We start from the raw sequence: 23,329 nt of genomic DNA on the forward strand, positions 1-23,329 counted from the left end.
GAGTTGGGGTTGGGGTGGTGGAAATATCTCAGAGGGGTTTTGGTGGCATCTCCAGGGGGTGGAATTTTGGGTGGGTTTGAGGTGTTTTGGGGTCTGGGAGGTCACTTGGCTCCTCCCACCTTTAATTAAGAAAGATCTTGGTTGGTCAGTGGGGGTTGAGGTGGTGGAAACATCTCAGAGGGGTTTTGGTGGTGGTGGTGGCATCTCCGGGGGGTGGAATTTTGGGTGGGTTTGAGGTGGTTTGGGGTCTGGGAGGTCATTTGGCTCCTCCCACCTTTAATTAAGAAAGATCTTGATTGGTCAGTGGGGTTTGAGGTGGTGGAAATATCTCAGAGAGGTTCTGGGGACATCTCCAGGGGTTGGAATTTTGGGTGGGTTTGAGGTGGTTTGGGGTCTGGGAGGTCACTTAGCTCCTCCCCCCTTTAATTAAGGAAGAACTTGGTTGGTCAGTGGGGTTTGGGGTGGTGGAAATATCTCAGAGAGGTTCTGGGGACATCTCCAGGGGTTGGAATTTTGGGTTTATTTGAGGTGTTTTGGGGTCTGGGAGGTCACTTGGCTCCTCCTACCTTTAATTAATGAAGAACTTGATTGGTCAGTGGGGTTTGGGGTGGTGGAAATATCTCAGGGGGGTTTTGGTGGTATCTCCAGGGGGTGGAGTTTTGGGGGGGTTTGAGGTCATTTGAGGTCCCCCATAAACCCCTGTGGGACCCTATGGAACCACGGAAACCCCTATAGATTCTATGGGACCCTATAGAACCCCATAGAAACCCTATGGGACCCCATAGACCCCTATGGGGCCCTATAGAACCCCATAGAACCCTATAGGACCCTATAGAAACACTATGGGACCCCATAGAACTCCTATGGGACTCTATGGGACCCTATAGAACCCCATAGACCCCTATGGGACCCCATAGACCCCTATGGGACCCCATAGAACTCCTATGGGATCCTATAAAACCCCATAGGACCCTATAGAAACCTATAGAAACCCTATGGGACCCAATGGGACCCTATAGAACCCCATAGACCCCTATGGGACCCTATAGAACCCCATAGAAACCCTATGGGACCCCATAGGCCCCTATGGCACCCTATAGAACTGCATAGACCCCTATAGAACCCTATAGAACCCCATAGACCCCTATGGGACCCTATAGAACCCCATAGACCCCTATAGAACCCCATAGAACCCTATGGGACCCCATAGAAATCCTATGGGATCCTATAGAACACCATAGACCCCTATAGGACCCTATAGAAACCCTATGGGACCCCATAGACCCCTATAGAACCCCATAGACCCCTATAGAACCCTATAGAAACCCTATGGGACCCTATAGAACCCCATAGACCCCTATAGAACCCTATAGAAACCCTATGGGACCCCATAGACCCCTATAGAACCCCATAGAAACCCTATAGAACCCCATAGACCCCTAAGGGATCCTATAGAACCCCATAGACCCCTATAGGACCCTATAGGACCCCTATAGGACCCTGACAAACCCCTATGGAACCCTATAGAACCCCATAAACCCCTATAGAACCCCACAGGACCCTAGAGAGCCCCTATAGGACCATGCAGAACCCCTATAGGGCCCTATAGAACCCCCCAAAAACCCCTATAGGACCCCATAGAATGTGCCCCAAACCCACTTCAGGACCCTATAGACCCCCACAAATCCCTATAGAACCCCCACAGGGCCCTATAGACCCCCACAAATCCCTATAGAACCCCCACAGGGCCCTATAGACCCCCACAAATCCCTATAGAACCCCACAGGGCCCTATAGAACCCCCATAAACCCCTATAGAACCCCCACAAATCCCTATAGAATCCCACAGGACCCCTATAGGACCCCTATAGGATCCTATAGAACTCCTATAGGACCCTATGGAGCCCCACAAACCCATTCAGAACCCCCACAGAACCCCCATAAACCCCTATAGGGCCCTATGGAACCCCACAAACCCCTATAGAACCCCCACAAACCCCTACAGGACCCCCATGGAACCCGTATAAACCCCATAGAATCCTATAAACCTCCACAAACCCCTATGGAACCCCCACAAACCCCTATAGAACCCCCATAAACTCCTATAGAACCCCACAAACCCCTATAGGACCCCCACAAACCCCTATAGGCCCCCACAGGACCCCTGCACAACCCCTATAGGACCCCAGAGAACCTCTACAGGACCCTATGGGACCCTATAGAATCCCCAAACCCCTTCAGAACCCCTATAGAACCCTCCCAATTCCCTATAGAACCCCAAAAACCCCTTAAGGACCCCCAAAATATCCCTATAGATCCCTATAGAACCCCTAAAACCCCTTTAGAACCCCTATAGAACCTCCCCAAACCCCTTTAGAACCCCGAAAAACCCCTATAGAACCCCTAAAACCCCTGTGGGACCCCAAAAATCCCTATAGAACCCCCCAAACCCTATAGAACCCTATAGAACCCCTAAAACTCCTTTAGAACCCAAAAAAAATCCCTATAGAACCCCCCCAACCCCTATAGAACCCCTAAAACCCCTTTAGAACCCCGAAAAACCCCTATAGAACGCCCCCAACCCCTATAGAACCCCTAAAACCCCTTTAGAACCCCGAAAAACCCCTATAGAACCCCCCCAACCCCTATAGAACACTATAGAACCCCAAAAACCCCTTTAGGACCCCAAAAACTCCCTATAGAACCCCTATAGAACCCCCCAAACCCCTTTGGAACCCCTAAAACCCCTTTAGAAACCCTATAGAACCCCCCCAAACCCCTATAGAACCCCTGAAACCCATTTAGAACCCCAAAAATCCCTATAGAACCCCTATAAACTCCTATAGAACCCCACAAACCCCTACAGAACCCCCATAAACCCCTATAGGACCCCCATAAACCCCTATAGAACCCCTATAAAAACCCCTATAGAACCCCACAAATCCCTATAGAACCCCTATAAACTCCTATAGAACCCCACAAACCCCTACAGAACCCCCATAAACCCCTATAGAACCCCACAGGACCCTATAGGATCCTATAGAACCCCTATAGGACCCTATGGAGCCCCATAAACCCATTCAGAACCCCTACAGAACCCCCATAAACCCCTATAGAACCCCTATAGGGCTCTATGGAACCCCATAAACCCCTATAGAACCCCCACAAACCCCTACAGGACCCCTATGGAACCCGTATAAACCCCATAGGATCCTATAAACCCCCCCAAACCCCTATGGAACCCCCACAAACCCCTATGGAACCCCCATAAACCCCTATAGAACCCCTAAAACCCATTTAGAACCCCAAAAATCCCTATAAAACCCCTATAACCCCCCACAAACCCCTATAGAACCCCCACAAACCCCTTCAGAATCCTATAGGACCCTACAGAACCCCATAGAACCCTTAAGGACCCTATGGAACCCCCCATAGAACCCTATGGAACCCCCACAAACCCCTATAGAACCCCCATAAACCCCTATAGGACACTACAGAACCCCACAAACCCCTATAGGACCCCCATAAATCCCTATAGAACCCCACAAACCCCTATAGAACCCCTATAAAAACCCCAATAGGACACTACAGAACCCCACAAACCCCTATAGAACCCCCATAAACCCCTTCAGAATCCTACAGGACCCTATAGAACCCCATAGAACCCTATGGAACCCCCATAAACCCCTATAGGACACTACAGAACCCCACAAACCCCTATAGGACCCCACAAATCCCTATACAACCCTCATAAACCCCTATAGAACCCCCAAAAACCCCTATAGGACCCCACAGGACCCCCGCAAAACCCCTATAGGACCCCAGAGAACCTCTACAGGACCCTATGGGACCCTACAGAATCCCCCAAACCCCTTCAGAACCCCCCCCCCAATTCCCTATAGAATCCCAAAAACCCCTTAAGGACCCCCAAAATATCCCTACAGAACCCTATAGAACCCCCAAAACCCCTTAAGGACCCCCAAAATATCCCTATAGAACCCCTAAAACCCTTTAGAACCCCTATAGAACCTCCCCAAACCCCTTTAGAACCCCGAAAAACCCCTATAGAACCCCTATTGAACACTATAGAACCCCAAAAATCCCTATAGATTCCCCCAAACCCTTTTAGGACCCCAAAAAATCCCTATAGAACCCTATAGAACCCCTAAAACCCCTTTAGAACCCCCAAAAAACCCCTATAGAACCCCCCAACCCCTATAGAACCATATAGAACCCCTAAAACTCCTTTAGAACCTCACAAAAATCCCTATAGAACCCCCCCAATCCCCTATAGAACCCCCCAAACCTTTTTAGGGCCCCAAAAAATCCCTATAGAATCCCCCCAATCCCCTATAGAACCCCTATAGAACACTATAGAACCCCCAAAACCCCTTTAGGACCCCAAAAATCCCTATAGACCTCCCCCAACCCCTATAGAACCCTATAGAACCCCTAAAACCCCTTTAGAACCCCACAAAAATCCCTATAGAACCGCTATAGAACCCCCCCCCGAACACCTATAGAACCCTATAGAACCCCAAAACCCCTTTAGGACCCCAAAAACTCCCGATAGAACCCCTATAGAACCCCCAAAACCCCTTTGGAACCCCTAAAACCCCTTTAGAACCCCTATAGAACCCCCCCAATTCCCTATAGAACCCCAAAAACCCCTTAAGGATCCCCAAAATATCCCTATAGAACCCTATAGAACCCCTAAAACCCCTTTAGAACCCCTATAGAACCCCCCAAACCCCTTTGGAACCCCTAAAACGCCTGTAGGACCCCAAAAATCCCTATAGAACCCCCCCCAACCCTTTTAGAACCCCAAAAAATCCCTATAGAACCCCCCCCAATCCCTATAGAACCCTATAGAACCCCTAAAACCCCTTTAGAACCCCAAAAAAACCTATAGAACCCCCCCCAATCCCGTATAGAACCCTTATAGAACCCTATAGAACCCCAAAAACCCCTTTAGGACCCCAAAAACTCCCTATAGAACCCCCAAAACCCCTTTAGAAACCTTATAGAACCCCCCCCAAACCCCTATAGAACCCCTAAAACCCCTTTGGAACCCCTAAAACCTCTTTAGAAACCCATTTAGAACCCCAAAAATCCCTATAAAACCCCTATAGAACCCCCCAAACCCCTATAGAACCCCTAAAACCCATTTAGAACCCCAAAAATCCCTATAAAACCCCTATAGAACCCCCCCAAACCCCTATAGAACCCTATAGAACCCCCCAAAACCCCTTTAGAACCCTCAAAAAAATCTATTTAGAACCCCGCAAACCCCTATAGAACCATATAGAACCTAAAACCCCTTTAGGACCCCTATAGAACCCCCACAAACCACTATAGAACCCTATAGAAGCCCGCCCGAACCCCGATAAAACCCTATAGAACCCCCAAAACCCGTTTAGGACCCCTATAGAACCCTCCCCAAATCCCTATAGAACCCTATAGAACCCCTAAAACCCCGATAGAAACCCGCCCGAACCCCGATAGAAACGCCCCCCCCTCCTTTGTCCGCTACCGGATCCCGTACATGCGGCCCCGCCCACGCGCTTGTGACGTCAGTGGAGGGGGCGTGGCCTGCGCGGCGCCGTAAAGGTCGGGGCTATAAATAGCAACGAGCGCGTGTGGAGGCGCATGCGCAGGTACGGGGGGGTGGGGGGGATATGGGGGCTCTATGGGGGGCTATGGGGGGATCTATGGGGGATATGGGGGGGCTCTATGGGGATATGGGGGGGCTCTATGGGGGGGCTATGGGGGATATGGGGGGGATATGGGGGGGCTCTATGGGGATATGGGGGGGCTCTATGGGGGATATGGGGGGGCTCTATGGGGATATGGGGGGGATATGGGGGATATGGGGGGGCTATGGGGATATGGGGGGGCTATGGGGGATATGGGGGGGCTCTATGGGGGGATATGGGGGGGCTATGGGGGGATATGGGGGGGCTATGGGGATATGGGGGGGCTCTATGGGGGGATATGGGGGGGCTATGGGGATATGGGGGGGCTCTATGGGGATATGGGGGGGCGCTATGGGGGCTATGGGGGGCTCTATGGGGGATATGGGGGGATATGGGGGGATATGGGGGGGCTCTATGGGGATATGGGGGGGCTATGGGGGATATGGGGGGGCTCTATGGGGATATGGGGGGGCTATGGGGGATATGGGGGGGCTCTATGGGGGATATGGGGGGGCTCTATGGGGATATGGGGGGGCTATGGGGATATGGGGGGGCTCTATGGGGATATGGGGGGCTATGGGGATATGGGGGGGCTCTATGGGGATATGGGGGGCTCTATGGGGGGATATGGGGGGGCTCTCTGGGGATATGGGGGGGCTCTATGGGGATATGGGGGGGCTATGGGGATATGGGGGGGCTCTATGGGGATATGGGGGGGCTATGGGGATATGGGGGGGCTCTATGGGGATATGGGGGGGCTATGGGGATATGGGGGGGCTCTATGGGGATATGGGGGGGCTATGGGGATATGGGGGGGCTCTATGGGGATATGGGGGGGCTCTATGGGGATATGGGGGGGCTATGGGGATATGGGGGCTCTATGGGGATATGGGGGGGCTATGGGGGATATGGGGGGGCTCTATGGGGATATGGGGGGGCTATGGGGGATATGGGGGGGCTCTATGGGGATATGGGGGGGCTATGGGGATATGGGGGGGCTCTATGGGGATATGGGGGGGCTCTATGGGGATATGGGGGGGCTATGGGGATATGGGGGGGCTATGGGGGATATGGGGGGGCTCTATGGGGATATGGGGGGGCTATGGGGGATATGGGGGGGCTCTATGGGGATATGGGGGGGCTATGGGGGATATGGGGGGGCTCTATGGGGATATGGGGGGGCTCTATGGGGATATGGGGGGGCTCTATGGGGATATGGGGGGGCTCTATGGGGATATGGGGGGGCTATGGGGATATGGGGGCTCTATGGGGATATGGGGGGGCTATGGGGGATATGGGGGATATGGGGGGGCTATGGGGGGGCTATGGGGGGATATGGGGGGGCTATGGGGGGGCTATGGGGATATGGGGGCTCTATGGGGATATGGGGGGGCTCTATGGGGATATGGGGGGGCTATGGGGGATATGGGGGGGCTATGGGGGATATGGGGGGGCTCTATGGGGATATGGGGGGGCTCTATGGGGATATGGGGGGGCTATGGGGGATATGGGGGGGCTCTATGGGGATATGGGGGGGCTATGGGGGATATGGGGGGGCTCTATGGGGGATATGGGGGGGCTATGGGGGGATATGGGGGGGCTATGGGGGGGATATGGGGGGGCTATGGGGGATATGGGGGGGCTCTATGGGGATATGGGGGGGCTGTGGGGGGGCTCTATGGGGACCCCATTGTGTCCAGTGTCCACTCCATGTCCACCCCAGTGTCCACTCCCCATTCCCACTGTCCATTCTGTGTCCACTCCCCCTCCCAGTGTCCACTCTGTGTCCACTCCATTGTCCACTCCCAGCATCCATTGTCCACTCTCAATGTCCACTCCCCACTCCCAGTGTCCACTCAGTGTCCACTCCAGTGTCCACTCCCCACTCTCAGTGTCCACTCCCAGTGTCCACTCCATGTCCACCCCATTGTCCAGTGTCCACTCCCCACTCCCAGTGTCCACTCCATTGTCCACTCCATGTTCACTCCAGTGTCCACTCTCAGTGTCCACTCCACACTCCCACTGTCCACTCCCAGCATCCATTGTCCACTCCGGTGTCCATTCCTCTCTCTCAGTGTCCACTCCCACTGGCCATTCCTATTGTCCACCCCATGTCCACTGTGTCCACTCCCAGTGTCCACTCCCCATTCCCACTGTCCACTCTCAATTTCCAGTGTCCACTCCACTGTCCACTCCCCATTCCCAGTGTTCACCCCCACTGTCCACTCCATTGTCCACTCCATTGTCCACTCTCAATGCCCAGTGTCCACTCCCCATTCCCACTGTCCACTCTCAATGTCCAGTGTCCACTCCCAGTGTCCACTCCCAATTCCCACTCCCCAGTCTCAGTGTCCACTCTGTGTCCACTCCATTGTCCACTCCCAATGTCCAGTGTCCACTCCCCATTCCCACTGCCCACTCCATTGTCCACTCCATGTCCACTCCATTGCCCAGTGTCCACTCCCCACTCCCTTGTCCACTCTGTGTCCACTCTGTGTCCACTCCATTGTCCACTCTGTGTCCACTCCCCATTCCCACTGCCCACTCCACTGTCCATTCTGTGCCCACTCCCCACTCCATTGTCCACTCAGTGTCCACTCCACTGTCCACTCTGTGTCCACTCCATTGTCCACTCCTAATGTCCAGTGTCCACTCCATATTCCCACTGTCCACTCCCAATGTCCACTCCCCATTCCCACTGCCCACTCCATTGTCCACTCCATGTCCACTCCATTGCCTAGTGTCCACTCCCCACTCTCATTGTCCACTCTATGTCCACTCCCCACTCCATTGTCCACTCTGTGTCCACTCTGTGTCCACTCCGTGTCCACTGCAGCCCCATGTCGGCGCTGGACCTTGTCCGTGGCGGTGGCCGGAGCCTGGATCGCCGCCTGGCCCGAGTGTCCGGCGCGGCGCTGCTGGCCGGGCTGCGGGCGGCCGGAGCCGTGTCCGAGCCCGAGGCGGCCGCGCTCGGCCGGCCGGACAGCGGGGGATGGACACGGCGACTCCGCGCTCTGGCCGCGGCCAAAGGCGAGTGGACGTGCCGGACGCTGCTGGCCGTGCTCGAGGGGCTGGAGGGGCCGCCCCCGCCGGGGCCCTTCGGTGAGCGAGTGACCACTGCTGTGGTCACTCCGGTGGTGGTCACTCAGTGGTCACTCGGTGGTCACTGTGGTGGTCACTCCATTGGTCATTTTGGGGATTTTTGGGGGATTTTCCTCGTTTTCTCCAGGTTTTTATGACCCAAATTTAAGTGAGTGACCACTGTGGTGTCCGGCCGAGGGTGGTGGTCACTCCGGTGGTCACTGTGGTGGTCACTCGGTGGTCACTCCAGTGGTCATTTTGGGGATTTTGGGGAGGATTTTTTCAGTTTTTCCCAATTTTTTTTGACCTAAAATTTAAGTGAGTGACCACTGTGGTGTCCGGCCGAGGGTGGTGGTCACTCGGTGGTCACTCCGGTGGTCACTCCGGTGGTCACTCCGGTGGTCACTCCAGTGGTCATTTTGGGGATTTTTTGGGGGATTTTCCTCATTTTCTCCAGGTTTTTGTGACTCAAATTTCAGTGAGTGACCACTCCAATGTCCAGCCATGGGGTGAGTGACCAGTGGTCACTCCATTGATCACTCAGTGGTCACTCCATTGATCATTCTGGTGGTCACTCCATTGGCCACTCATTGGTCACTCAGTGGTCACTCATTGGTCACTCCATGGTCACTCCATTGCTCACCCCATTGGTCACTCAGTGGTCACTCAGGCAGGTCAATGATCACTCAGTGGTCACTCCATGGTCACTCAGTGGTCACTCATTGCTCACTCATTGTTCACTCATTGGTCACTCATTGGTCACTCAGCGGTCACTCAGTGGTCACTCCATGGTCACTCAGTGGTCACTCAGTGGTCACTCAGTGGTCACTCTATGGTCACTCCATTGATCATTGTGGTGGTCACTCAGTGGTCACTCATTGGTCACTCTATGGTCACTCAGTGGTCACTCAGTGGTCACTCATTGGTCACTCATTGTTCAGTCATTGGTCACTCATTGGTCACTCATTGATCATTCTGGTGGTCACTCAGTGGTCACTCATTGGTCACTCAGTGATCACTCCATTGTCACTCAGTGGTCACTCAGTGGTCACTCAGTGGTCACTCAGTCAGCAGTCACTCAGTGGTCACTCAGTGGTCACTCAGTGGTCACTCAGCGGTCACTCAGTGGTCACTCCGTGGTCACTCAAGCAGGTCAATGGTCACTCATTGGTCACTCAGCGGTCACTCAGTGGTCACTCATTGGTCACTCTGTGGTCACTCAGTGGTCACTCAGCGGTCACTCAGCGGTCACTCATTGGTCACTCATTGGTCACTCAGCGGTCACTCAGTGGTCACTCATTGGTCACTCATTGTTCATTCATTGGTCACTCAGTGGTCACTTATTGATCATTCTGGTGGTCACTCAGTGGTCACTCAATGGGCAGTATAGGGGCAATATAAGGGCAGTGGTCACTCAGTGGTCACTCCGTGGTCACTCATTGGTCACTCAGTGGTCACTCAGTGGTCACTCATTGGTCACTCATTGGTCACTCAGCGCTCACTCAGTGATCACTCATTGGTCACTCAGTGGTCACTCATTGGTCACTCATTGGTCACTCATTGGTCACTCAGTGATCACTCATTGGTCACTCATTGGTCACTCATTGGTCACTCGGTCAGTGGTCACTCAGTGGTCACTCCGTGCCCGTTTTTGCCCGTTTTCCCCGTTTCTCGCAGATTTTTTCGACCCCCATCGTGACTCCGCCCCCTCGCACCGCTCGGACTGTCCGTGCTGCCGGCCGGAGCCGTGGCCGGAGCCGCGGCCGGAGCCAGAGTGGACACCACGTGGGGAGGAGGAGGAGGAAGGAGCCGGACCCGGGGAGGAAGGCCCCGAGGAGGAGGAGGGAGAGGCCGAAAATGAGGAAAAAACGGCCGAAAACGGTGAAAGAGAGGGCGAGGATGAGGAGGGAGAGCCCGGAAACGGCGATGAAGGCCCCGAGGATGAGGAGGGAGAGGCCGGAAATGGCGATGAAGGCCCCGAGGATGATGAAGGTGGAGGTGATGAAGATGATGGTGGTGGTGGAGGCGATGAAGGCCCCGAGGATGATGGTGGTAGAGATGATGAAGGCCCCGATGCTGAAGATGGAGGCAATGATGATGATGATGATGGTGGTGCTGGAGGCGATGAAGGCCCCGGTGATGATGGAGGAGGAGGAGGAGGGGATGAAGATTGAAGGGAGGGGCTGAGGAGGAGGAGGAGGAGGGAGAGGAGGCCGAAAATGAGGAAAAAACGGCCAAAAACGGTGGAAGAGAACCCAAAAACGAGGGAGGAAACGGCGAGGATGAGGAGGGGGAGGCCGGAAACGGCGATGAAGGCCCCGAGGATGAGGAGGGAGGTGATGAAGGCCCCGAGGATGAGGAGGGAGGTGATGAAGGCCCCGAGGATGAGGAAGAAGAACCCAAAAATGGCAATGAAGGCCCCGAGGATGATGATGGTGGAGGTGATGATGATGAAGATGATGGTGGAGATGATGAAGGCCCCGAGGATGATGATGGTGGAGGTGATGAAGGCTCCAATGATGATGATGGTGGTGGCGGAGGCGATGAAGGCCCCGCTGATGATGATGATGGAGGAGGAGGAGGGGATGAAGATTGAAGGGAGGGGCTGAGGAGGAGGAGGAGGAGGGAGAGGCCGGAAACGGCGATGAAGGCCCTGAGGATGATGATGGTGGAGGCGATGAAGGCCCCAATGGTGAAGGCCCCGAGGATGAGGAGGAAGAACCCAAAAATGGCGATGAAGGCCCCGAGGATGATGATGATGATGATGATGGAGGAGGAGGAGGGGATGAAGATTAAAGGGAGAGGCTGAGGAGGAGGAGGGTGGGGGAGGAAGATGATGGAGGAGATGAAGATGATGATGATGGTGGTGGAGGTGATGAAGGCCCCAAGGATGAGGAAGAACCCAAAAATGGCGATGAAGGCCCCGAGGATGATGATGGTGGAGGCGATGAAGGCTCCAATGATGAAGGTGGAGGTGATGATGATGATGATGGTGATGGCGGAGGTGATGAAGGCCCCAATGGTGATGATGATGACGATGGTGGTGGAGGTGATGAAGGCTCTGATGATGACGATGGTGGAGGTGATGAAGATGGAGGTGATGATGATGATGGTGGAGGTGATGAAGGCCCCGAGGATGAGGAGGAAGAACCCAAAAATGGCGATGAAGGCTCCGATGATGGTGGTGGAGGTGATGAAGGCCCCGGTGATGATGATGATGATGATGATGGAGGAGGAGGAGGGGATGAAGATTAAAGGGAGGGGCTGAGGAGGAGGAGGAGGAGGATGGGGAGGAAGATGATGGAGGAGATGAAGATGATGAAGATGAAGAATTTTGGGTCAAAAAATGTCCAAAATGGACACTTGGGTTGTGATGATGATGAAGATGATGAAGATGAAAATGAGGAAGAACTTTGGGTCAAAAAAATCCCAAAATGGATCCTTGGTCCTCCATGAAGATGAAGATGAAGATGAAGATGAAGATGGTCTCCATGATGATGATGATGATGATGATGAAGATGAGGAGGAATTTTGGGTCCAAAAATGCCCAAAATGGACACTTGGTCCTCCATGATGATGATGATGATGAAGATGTTGATGAAGATGAGGAGAAATTTTGGGGCAAAAAAAGCCCAAAATGGAACTTTGGACCATGATGATGATGATGATGATGAAGATGATGATGAAGATGAAGATGAAGAATTTTGGGTCAAAAAAAATCCTCAAAATGGACACTTGGTCCTCCATGATGATGATGATGATGAAGATGTTGATGAAGATGAGGAGGAATTTTGGGTCAAAAAAATCCCAAAATGGATCCTTGGTCCTCCATGAAGATGATGATGAAGATGAAGATGAAGAATTTTGGGTCAAAAAATGCCTAAAATGGAGCTTTGGACCGTGATGATGATGATGAAGATGAAGATGAGGAATTTTGGGTCAAAAAATCCTCAAAATGGACACTTGGGCCTCCATGATGATGATGAAGATGATGAGGATGAAGATGATGATGATGAAGATGAAGAATTTTGGGTCCAAAAAAGCCCAAATTGGGTCATTGTCCCACCCCCACCCGGAGCCTTCCTCCCTCCCCTCCTCCCCCTCGCCCCGCCCACAATAAAGCCCCGCCCACAATAAAGCCCCGCCCACAATAAAGCCCCACCCACAATAAAGCCCCGCCCCCTCGGCTTTGTCCACTTTGGATTCTCCTTGACCACACGATGACCAATGGTCACTCTGGGGGCGTGGCCTTGACCTCACAATAACCAATGATCACTCTGGGGGCGTGGCCTTGACCCAACAATAACCAATGGTGAATCTGGGGGCGTGGCCTTGACCCAACAATGACCAATGGTCACTCTGGAGGCGTGGCCTTGACCCAACAATGACCAATGGTCACTCTGGGGGCGTGGCCTTGATTTCACAATGACCAATGGTCACTCTGGGGGCGTGGCCTTGATTTCACAATGACCAATGGTCACTCTGGGGGTGTGACCTTGACCCAACAATGACCAATGGTCACTCTGGGGGCGTGGCCTTGATTTCACAATAACCAATGGTCACTCTGGGGGCGTGGCCTTGACCCGACAATGACCAATGGTCACTCTGGGGGCGTGGCCTTGACCCAACAATAACCAATGGTCACTCTGGGGGCGTGGCCTTGACCTCACAATAACCAATGGTCACTCTGGGGGCGTGGCCTTGACCCAACAATAACCAATGGTCACTCTGGGTGCGTGGCCTTGATTTCACAATGACCAATGGTCACTCTGGGGGCGTGGCCTTGACCCAAAAGTGACCAATGGTCACTCTGGGGGCGTGGCCTTGACCCAACAATGACCAATGGTCACTCTGGGGGCGTGGCCTTGATTTCACAATAACCAATGGTCACTCTGGGGGCGTGGCCTTGACCCAACAATGACCAATGGTCACTCTGGGGGCGTGGCCTTGACCTCACAATGACCAATGGTCACTCTGGGGGCGTGGCCTTGACCCGACAATGACCAATGGTCACTCTGGGGGCGTGGCCTTGACCTCACAATGACCAATGGTCACTCTGGGGGCGTGGCCTTGATTTCACAATAACCAATGGTCACTCTGGGGGCGTGGCCTTGACCTCACAATAACCAATGGTCACTCTGGGGGCGTGGCCTTGACCCAACAATGACCAATGGTCACTCTGGGGGCGTGGCCTTGATTTCACAATACCCAATGGTCACTCTGGGGGCGTGGCCTTGACCCAACAATAACCAATGGTCACTCTGGGGGCGTGGCCTTGATTGCACAATGACCAATGGTCACTTTGGGGGCGTGGCCTTGATTTCACAATGACCAATGGTCACTCTGGGGGCGTGGCCTTGACCCAACAATAACCAATGGTCACTCTGGGGGCGTGGCCTTGATTTCACAATAACCAATGGTCACTCTGGGGGCGTGGCCTTGACCTCACAATAACCAATGGTCACTCTGGGGGCGTGGCCTTGACCTCACAATAACCAATGGTCACTCTGGGGGCGTGGCCTTGACCAAACAATGACCAATGGTCACTCTGGAAGGTTCTTCACCATTTTAATGCCAAAACCCAAATTTTTGGGGTTCCAAAACCAAAAACCTCAACTTTTGAAGGTTCTCCATGGTTCCCATGAAAGGAACCCAAATTTTAAGAATTCTCCACAATTTTAATGAACAAAATCAACAACTTTTAGAACTTTTTTGGGTTTTACCACCCAAAAGTCCAACTTTGGTGGGTTCTCCATGGTTTCCATGACCAAAAACCCAACTTTGGAAGGTTCTCCCCAATTTTAATGACCTAAAAGTCCAACTTTGGAAGGTTCTCCTTGGCTTTAATGACCAAAACCCAACTTTGGAAAGTTCTCCTCAATTTTAATGACCTAAAAGTCCAACTTTGGAGGGTTTCTCATTGGTTTTAATGAACAAACCCCAACTTTGGAAGGTTCTCCATAACTTTGGAAGGTTCTCCATGATTTTAATGACCACAAACCCCCAATTTTCGGGGGTTCCTCACCCCAAAACCCAACTTTGGAAGGTTCTCCTTGGTTCCCATGACCAAACCCCAACTTTGGAAGGCTCTCCCCAGTTTTAATGACCTAAAAGTCCAAATTTTGAGGGTTCTCCTTGGTTTTAATGACCAAACCCCAACTTTGGAAGGTTCTCCATAACTTTGGAAGGTTCTCCATGATTTTAATGACCCCAAACCCCAACTTTTGAAGGTTCTCATTGGTTTCCATGACCAAAAACCAAACTTTGGAAGGTTCTCCCCAATTTTAAAGAGTTCTCCCCAATTTTAAAGACCTAAAAGTCCAATTTTTGAGGGTTCCTCATTGGTTTTAATGACCAAAACCCAAACTTTGGAAGGTTCTCCCCAACTTTGGAAGGTTCTCCCCAACTTTGGAAGGTTCTCCATAACTTTGGAAGGTTCTCCTTGGTTTCCATGACCAAACCCCAACTTTGGAAGGTTCTCCATGATTTTAATGACCTAAAAGTCCAACTTTGCAGAGTTCTCATTGGTTTTAATGACCAAACCCCAACTTTGGAAGGTTCTCCCCAACATTGGAAGGTTCTCCATAACTTTGGAAGGTTCTCCATGACCTTGTTGACCAAACCCCAACTTTGGAAGGTTCTCCATAACTTTGGAAGGTTCTCCATGATTTTAATGACCACAAACCCCCAATTTTCGGGGTTCCTCCCCCCAAAAGTCCAACTTTGATGGGTTCTCCGTGGTTCCCCGGCCCTGGTGTCCCACCTGAAGCCCCCCTAGATGCGGAAGCTCTCGGCCTTGCCGTCGATGTGCCGCAGCCTCAGGTAGACGTCGGTGCCGACGCCCTGCAGCGACTGCAGCACCAGGGAGCCGCCCAGGTACTCGGCGTAGGCGCGGGACGTCGGCAGCCCGAACCCGAACCTGGGACACCGAAATGACCAAAATTGGCACCGGGTTGTGCCGAAAAAAATCTGAATTTTCATGTGTCCCAAAATACCAGAAAATTCCACCCAAAAATCCCCCCAAAAAAGCCCCAAAAACCACAGAATTGCCCCCAGAATTTACCCCTGGGGGACACCAAAATAATTAAAATTTGCACCAGGTTGTGCCAAAAATATCTAAATTCCCATGTGTCACAAAATCCCAGAAAATTCCACCCAAAAATGCCCCAAAAACAACAGAAATGTCCCCAAATTCCAGCCCGAACCCGAACCTGGGGCACCGAAATAACGGAAATTGGTACCGGGTTGTGCAAAAATATCTGAATTTTCGTGTGTCACAAAATCCCAGAAAATTCCCCAGAAAATTCCACCCAAAAATGCCCCAAAAACAACAGAAATGTCCCCAAATTCCAGCCCGAACCCGAACCTGGGCGACACCGAAATGACCCAAATTGGCACCGGGTTGTGCCAAAAATATCTAAATTTTCATGTGTCCAAAATCCCAGGAAATTCCACCCAAAAATGCCCCAAATCCCACCCCAAAAACCACAGAAATGTCCCCAAAATTTACCCTGAACTCGAACCTGGGCGGCACCGAAATGACCCAAATTGGCACCGGGTTGTGCCAAAAATATCTAAATTTTCATGTGTCCCAAAATCCCAGGAAATTCCACCCAAAAAATGCCCCAAAAACAACAGAAATTTCCCCAAATTCCAGCCCGAACCCGAACCTGGGGGGACACCACAAATAATAAATAGTGGCACCAAATTGTCCCAAAAATCCCAAAATTCCATGTGTCCCAAAATCCCAGGAAATTCCACCCAAAAATACCCCAAATCCCACCCCAAAAACCTCAGAAATGTCCCCAAAATTTACCCTGAACTCAAACCTGGGCAGCACCAAAATGACCCAAATTTGCACCAGGTTGTGCCAAAAATATCTAAATTTTCATGTGTCCCAAAATCCCAGGAAATTCCACCCAAAAATGCCCCCAAAAAAGCCCCAAAAACCACAGAATTGCCCCCAGAATTTACCCCTGGGGGACACCAAAATAATTAAAATTTGCACCAGGTTGTGCCAAAAATATCTAAATTTTCATGTGTCCCAAAATCCCAGAAAATCCCCCCAAAAATGCCCCAAAAACCACAGAAATGTCCCCAAATTCCAGCCCAAACCCGAACCTGGGCGGCACCAAAATAATGGAAATTTGCACCAGGTTGTCCTCAAAATCCCCAAATTTCAAAAATGCCCCAAATCCCAAAAAAACCCACCCCAAAATAAAAAAAGAAATGCCCCAAATCCCACCCCAAAAACCACAGAAATGTCCCCAAAATTTACCCCGAACCCGAACCTGGGCAACACCAAAAAAATGAAAATTTGCACCAGGATGTCCTAAAAATCCCAAAATCCCATAAAAACCCAAAAATCCCAGACCTGGGAGTGTCCCATATTTTGGGGAGGGGGTCCCCAATTTGGGGAGGGGTCCCAGGAATCCCCAAACCCCCCCAAATCCCAACCCTGGTCACATCCCAAATTCCCAACAATTGTCCCCAATTCCTGGACATTGTCCCCAACTTTGGGGGTCTGTCCCCAATTTGAGGAGGGGTCCCCAAATTGGGGAGGGGTCCCTGGAATCCCTAAACCCCCCAAATCCCCCCAGATCCCCCCAAAAACCCCCTCAAATCCAACCCTGGGATTGTCCCCAATTTCTGGATATTGTCTCCAACTTTCAGAGATTGTCCCCAATTTTTGGGGTCTGTCCCCGATTTGGGGAGGGGGTCCCAATTTGAGGAGGGGTCTCCACTTTGAGGAGGGGTCCCCAATTTGGGGAGGGGTCCCTGAGATCCCCTAAACCCCCCAAAACCCCCCCAAATCCCTCCTAAACCCAACCCTGGGCACATCCCAAATTCCCAACAATTGTCCCCAATTTCTGGACATTGTCCCCAACTTTCGGGGTCTGTCCCCAATTTGGGGAGGGGGTCCTGATTTGGGGAGGGGTCCCCAATATGGGGAGGGGTCCCAGGAATCCCTAAACCCCCCAAATCCCCCCAAATCCCCCCAAAATCCCCCCCAAACCCAACCCTGGGCCCATCCCAAATTCCCGACGGTTGTCCCCAATTTCTGGACATTGTCCCCAACTTTCAGAGCTTGTCCCCAATTTGGGGAGGGGGTCCTGGATTTGAGGAGGGGTCCCAGGAATCCCTAAACCCCCCAAAATCCATCAAATCCCCCCCAAACCCCACCCTGGGCACGTCCCAAATTCCCAACGGTTGTCCCCAATTTCTGGACATTGTCCCCAATTTCTGGGTCTGTCCCCCATTTGGGGAGGGGGTCCCCGATTTGGGGAGGGGTCCACAATATGGGGAGGGGTCTCAGGAATCCCTAAACCCCCCAAATCCCCCCCAAACCCAACCCTGGGCACGTGTCCAAGTGAATTCCCCAATTTTTGGGTGTTGTCCCCAATTTCTGGACATTGTCCCCAAATTTTGGGGTCTGTCCCCAATTAGAGGAGGGGGTCCCGGATTTGGGGAGGGGTCCCTGGAATCCCTAAACCCCCCCAAAACCCTTCAAATCCCCCCCAAACCCCACCCTGGGCACGTCCCAAATTCCCAACAATTGTCCCCAATTTCTGGACATTATCCCCAACTTTCAGAGATTGTCCCCAATTAGGGTAGGGGGTCCCGATTTGGGGAGGGATCTCCAATTTGAGGAGGGGTCTCAGGAATCCCCTAAACCTCCCCAAATCCCCCCCAAACCCCAACCCTGGGCACGTCTCCAAGCAAAATCCCCAATTTTTGAGTATTGTCCCCAATTTCTGGACATTGTCCCCAACTTTCAGAGCTTGTCCCTGATTTGGGGAGGGGGTCCCGGATTTGGGGAGGGGTCTCAGGAATCCCTAAACCCCCCAAATCCCCCCAAAAACCCCCTCAAACCCCAACCCTGGGATTGTCCCCAATTTCTGGACATTGTCCCCAACTTTCAGGGTCTGTCCCCAATTTGGGTAGGGGGTCCCGATTTGGGAAGGGGGTCCCCAATTTGGGGAGGGGTCCCTGACCCGTGCATGGGCCCGGCCTGGCCGCTGGCGTCCATCAGGGGCCGCAGGGGCCCCCCCAGGCGCGGGTCCTGCGCGCTCAACTCGGCCGTGCTGAAATGGTACTCGGTGACCTTGTCCAGGAGATCGTGGGGAATGCCACCGCCCCGGTCCGAGATCCTGGGGACAGAGGGGACATTGGGGACATTCAGGGGATTGGGGACACTGGGGACACTGGGGACATTGGGGACATTGGGGACATTGGGGACACTGGGGACATTGGGGACATCCAGGGGATTGGGGACACTGGGGACATTGGGGACATTGGGGACATTGGGGACATCCAGGGGATTGGGGACACTGGGGACACTGGGGACATTGGGGACATTGGGGACATTGGGGACACTGGGGACACTGGGGACATTGGGGACATCCAGGGGATTGGGGACACTGGGGACATTGGGGACATTGGGGACACTGGGGACACTGGGGACATTGGGGACATCCAGGGGATTGGGGACACTGGGGACACTGGGGACATTGGGGACATCCAGGGGATTGGGGACACTGGGGACATTGGGGACATTGGGGACATTGGGGACACTGGGGACATTGGGGACATTCAGGGGATTGGGGACATTGGGGACATTGGGGACATTGGGGACATTGGGGACACTGGGGACATTGGGGACATTCAGGGGATTGGGGACATTGGGTTTGTCCAGGAGATCGTGCGGGATGCCACCGCCATGGTCAGAGATCCTGGGGACAGTGGGGACATTGGGGACATCCAGGGGATTGGGGGTGTTTGGGGTGTTGGGGACATTGGGGACACTGGGGACAGTGGGTGTGTGCAGTGGCACTCGGTGACCTTGTCCAAGAGATCGTGGGGAATGCCACCGCCCCGGTCTGAGATCCTGAGAGGGGACACATTGGGGACATCTGAGAGATTGGGGACATCCAGGGGATTGGGGACATTGGGGACATTTGGGGATGTTGGGGACACTGGGGACACTGGGTGTGTGCAGTGGTACTCGGTGACCTTGTCCAGGAGATCGTGGGGATGTCACCGCCACGGTCTGAGATCCTGGGGGGACATTGGGGACATCTGAGAGATTTGGGGACATTGTGGACAATGGGGACACTGGGGACATTTGGGGTGTTTCGGACAGTGGGGACATTGGGGACATTGGGGACACCTGAGAGATTGGGGACATTGGGGGTGTTTGGGACATTGGGGACACTGGGTGTGTGCAGTGGTACTCGGTGACCTTGTCCAGGAGCTCGTGCGGAATGCCACCGCCACGGTCAGAGATCCTGGGGGGACATTGGGGACATTGGGGACATTGGGGACATTGGGGACATTCAGGGGATTGGGGACATTCAGGGGATTGGGGACATTGGGGCCATTGGGGACAGTGGGTGTGTGCAGTGGTACTCGGTGACCTTGTCCAGGAGATCGTGGGGAATGCCACCACCGCGGTCTGAGATCCTGGGGGGACACTGGGGACATTGGGGACATTGGGGACATTGTGGGTGTTTGGGGTGTTTGGGACATTGGGGACATTGGGGACATTGGGGACACTGGTGACCCTGGTGACCCCATACCTGATGACCAGGTCGATGTCGTTGTTGGCGATGGACACTGGGGACAGTTTGGGGACAGTTTGGTGACACATTGGTGACACTGTGTTACCTGATGACGAGGTCGATGTCGTTGTTGGCGATGGTCACCACGATGTCGGGGACGTTGTACGGGGTGTCCAGGTGCGACTCCATGGTGGCCCTGGGCAGGCCAAATCCCCCCAAAATCACTAATAAATTCCCCAAAAATTCCCCCAAAATCACTAATAAATTCCCCAAAAAATCACCCCAAAATCGCTAATAAATTCCCCAAAAATCCCCAAAATCACTAATAAATTCCACGAAAAATCCCCAAAAATTCCCCAAATTCCCCAAAATTGCCCAAAACCCCCGGATTTTGCCCCAAACCCCTCCCTGGGTACCTCATGGCGTTCTTGAGCACCCAAACCCCCTCCAAAATTTTCCCTAAAATCACTCCAAAATCACTAATAAATCCCCTAAAATCCCCCCAAAATTGCTAATAAATTCCCCAAAAATCCCCAACATTGCTAATAAATTCCCTAAAATCACCCCAAAATCGCTAATAAATTCCCCAAAAATTCCCCCAAAATTGCTAATAAATTCCCCCAAATCCTCCCAAAATCGCTAATAAACTCCCCAAAAATCCCCCCAAAATCGCTAATAAATTCCCTAAAATCACCCCAAAATCGCTAATAAATTCCCTAAAATCCCCCCAAAATCACTAATAAATTCCCCAAAAATCCCCAAAATCACTAATAAATTCCCCCAAATCACCCCAAAATTGCTAATAAATTCCCCAAAAAATCCCCAAAATCACTAATAAATTCCCCAAAATCATCTCAAAATTGCTAATAAATTCCCCAAAAATCCCCCCAAAATAGCTAATAAATTCCCCAAAATCGCGAATAAATTCCCCTAAAATCCCCAAAAATTCCCCAAAATCCCCAGATTTTCCCCCAAAATCCTTGGAATTTCCCCCAAAATGTCCCAAAACCCCCGGATTTCCCCCCAAACCCCTCTGGGTACCTCATGGCGTTCTTGAGCAGCTCGGGCAGGACGTAGTCCAGGGGCAGGGGGATGAACGGGAACCGCGCGGCCACGTGGCCGTTGATGCGCACCCGGGGCGCGTTCCCGTATTGATGCTCGCATAAACGTCTGTGACACAGGTGTGACAGGTGTGTGACAGGTGTGTGACAGGTGTGTGACAGGTGTGTGACACACCTGAGTGTGATCTGTGTCACCTGTGTCACCTGTGTCACCCCCTGTCCCTCAGTGTCACCCCATCCCATGGCCGTTGATGCGCACCCGGGGCGCATTCCCATATTGATGCTCACAGAGACGCCTGGGACAGGTGTGACAGGTGTGTGACACACCTGAGTGACACCTGTGACACCTGTGTGACATCTGTGTCACCCCCTGTCCCTCAGTGTCACCCCATCCCGTGGCCGTTGATGCACACCCGGGGCGCATTCCCGTATTGGTGTTCACACAAACGCCTGTACAGGTGTGACAGGTGTGTGACACACCTGAGTGACACCTGTGACACACCTGAGTGTGATCAGTGTCACCTGTGTCACCTGTGTCACCCCTGTCCCTCAGTGTCACCCCATCCCGTGGCCGTTGATGCGCACGCGGGGCGCGTTCCCGTACTGGTGTTCACACAAACGTCTGTGACACAGGTGTGACAGGGGTATGACACACCTGAGTGACACCTGTGACACACCTGGGTGTGATCTGTGTCACCCCCTGTCCCTCAGTGTCACCCCGTCATTGATGCGCACCCGGGGCGCGTTCCCGTATTGGTGCTCGCACAAACGCCTGTACAGGTGTGACAGGGGTGTGACAGGTGTGACACACCTGAGTGACACCTGTGACACACCTGAGTGACATCTGTGTCACCTACAGCCACCCCCTGTCCCTCAGTGCCACCCCATCCCATGGCCATTGATGCCCACCCGGGGCGCGTTCCCATACTGGTGTTCACATAAACGCCTGTACAGGTGTGGGACAGGTGTGGGACAGGTGTGTGACAGGTGTGTGACACACCTGGGTGTCACCTGTGTCACCTGTGTCACCCCTGTCCCTCAGTGTCACCCCATCCCGTGGCCATTGATGCGCACGCGGGGCGCGTTCCCGTATTGATGCTCGCACAAACGCCTGTACAAGTGTGACACACCTGTGTGACACCTGTGACACACCTGAGTGTGATCTGTGTCACCTGGGTGTCACCTGTGCCACCCCCTGTCCCTCAGTGCCACCCCTCCATTGATGCGCACCCGGGGCGCGTTCCCGTACTGGTGCTCGCATAAACGTCTGTGACACAGGTGTGACAGGTGTGTGACAGGTGTGACACAGGTGTGGGACAGGTGTGTGACAGGTGTGACACAGGTGTGGGACAGGTGTGTGACACACCTGAGTGTCACCTGTGTCACCTGTCCTGTGAGTTACAGCCACCTGTGTCACCCCTGTCCCTCAGTGCCACCCCATCATTGATGCGCACCCGGGGCGCGTTCCCGTATTGGTGTTCACAGAGACGCCTGTACAGGTGTGACAGGTGTGTGACACACCTGAGTGACACCTCTGACACACCTGAGTGTGATCTGTGTCACCTGTGTGACACCTGTGTCATCTGTGTCACCCCCCGTCCCTCAGTGTCACCCCATCCTGTGGCCGTTGATGCGCACCCGGGGCGCGTTCCCGTACTGGTGTTCACACAGACGGCTGTACAGGTGTGGGACAGGTGTGTGACACACCTGGGTGTGATCTGTGTCACCTACAGCCAGGTACTGTCACCTGTGTCACCCCTGTCCCTCAGTGCCACCCCGTCATTGATGCGCACCCGGGGCGCGTTCCCGTACTGGTGCTCACATAAACGCCTGTGACACAGGTGTGTGACAGGTGTGTGACACACCTGAGTGTCACCTGTGACACACCTGAGTGTGATCTGTGTCACCTGTGTCACCCCCTGTCCCTCAGT

At 53.1% G+C, this 23,329-nt stretch overlaps 2 protein-coding genes across 15 annotated transcripts in view; one reads left to right on the plus strand and one right to left on the minus strand.

Annotated features, from left to right (window-relative positions):
• The first annotated feature begins 5,572 nt into the window (after positions 1–5,572).
• On the plus strand, positions 5,573–12,975 carry LOC141731699 (uncharacterized). Of its 9 annotated transcripts, XM_074558172.1 has the most exons (5): positions 5,573–5,656; positions 8,532–8,797; positions 10,454–11,426; positions 11,475–11,516; positions 11,697–11,794. In XM_074558172.1, the coding sequence occupies exons 1-3, from the start codon at positions 5,649–5,651 to the stop codon at positions 10,948–10,950; spliced, it is 771 nt and encodes a 256-aa protein (XP_074414273.1). In that variant the 5' UTR covers positions 5,573–5,648; the 3' UTR covers positions 10,951–11,426; positions 11,475–11,516; positions 11,697–11,794. The 9 variants fall into 9 exon arrangements, with proteins under 9 accessions (XP_074414273.1, XP_074414268.1, XP_074414275.1 ...); XM_074558167.1 differs by lacking the exon at positions 11,697–11,794 and adding an exon at positions 12,162–12,975 and having other exon boundaries at positions 10,454–11,642; XM_074558174.1 differs by lacking the exons at positions 11,475–11,516; positions 11,697–11,794 and adding an exon at positions 11,895–12,975 and having other exon boundaries at positions 10,454–11,112.
• Positions 12,976–15,407: 2,432 nt separating this feature from the next.
• The window catches only part of LOC141731690 (branched-chain alpha-ketoacid dehydrogenase kinase-like), a 41,602-nt gene continuing 33,680 nt past the window's right edge, over positions 15,408–23,329 (minus strand). For 4 of the 6 annotated variants that reach the window (XM_074558141.1, XM_074558142.1, XM_074558143.1 and 1 more), the window contains 4 exons: positions 21,379–21,507; positions 20,444–20,533; positions 18,772–18,927; positions 15,408–15,695 (listed from right to left, as the gene is read on the minus strand). In XM_074558141.1, coding sequence (XP_074414242.1) covers positions 15,551–15,695; positions 18,772–18,927; positions 20,444–20,533; positions 21,379–21,507 — 520 coding nt within the window. In that variant the 3' untranslated portion in view covers positions 15,408–15,550. Of the gene's footprint in view, positions 15,696–18,771; positions 18,928–20,018; positions 20,065–20,193; positions 20,240–20,443; positions 20,534–21,378; positions 21,508–23,329 lie in introns of all 6 variants that reach the window. The other 2 variants (XM_074558140.1, XM_074558139.1) reach the window with 2 other exon arrangements.

The sequence above is a fragment of the Zonotrichia albicollis genome, chromosome 24 (genome assembly GCF_047830755.1).
Source record: "Zonotrichia albicollis isolate bZonAlb1 chromosome 24, bZonAlb1.hap1, whole genome shotgun sequence".
Lineage (NCBI taxonomy): Eukaryota > Metazoa > Chordata > Aves > Passeriformes > Passerellidae > Zonotrichia > Zonotrichia albicollis.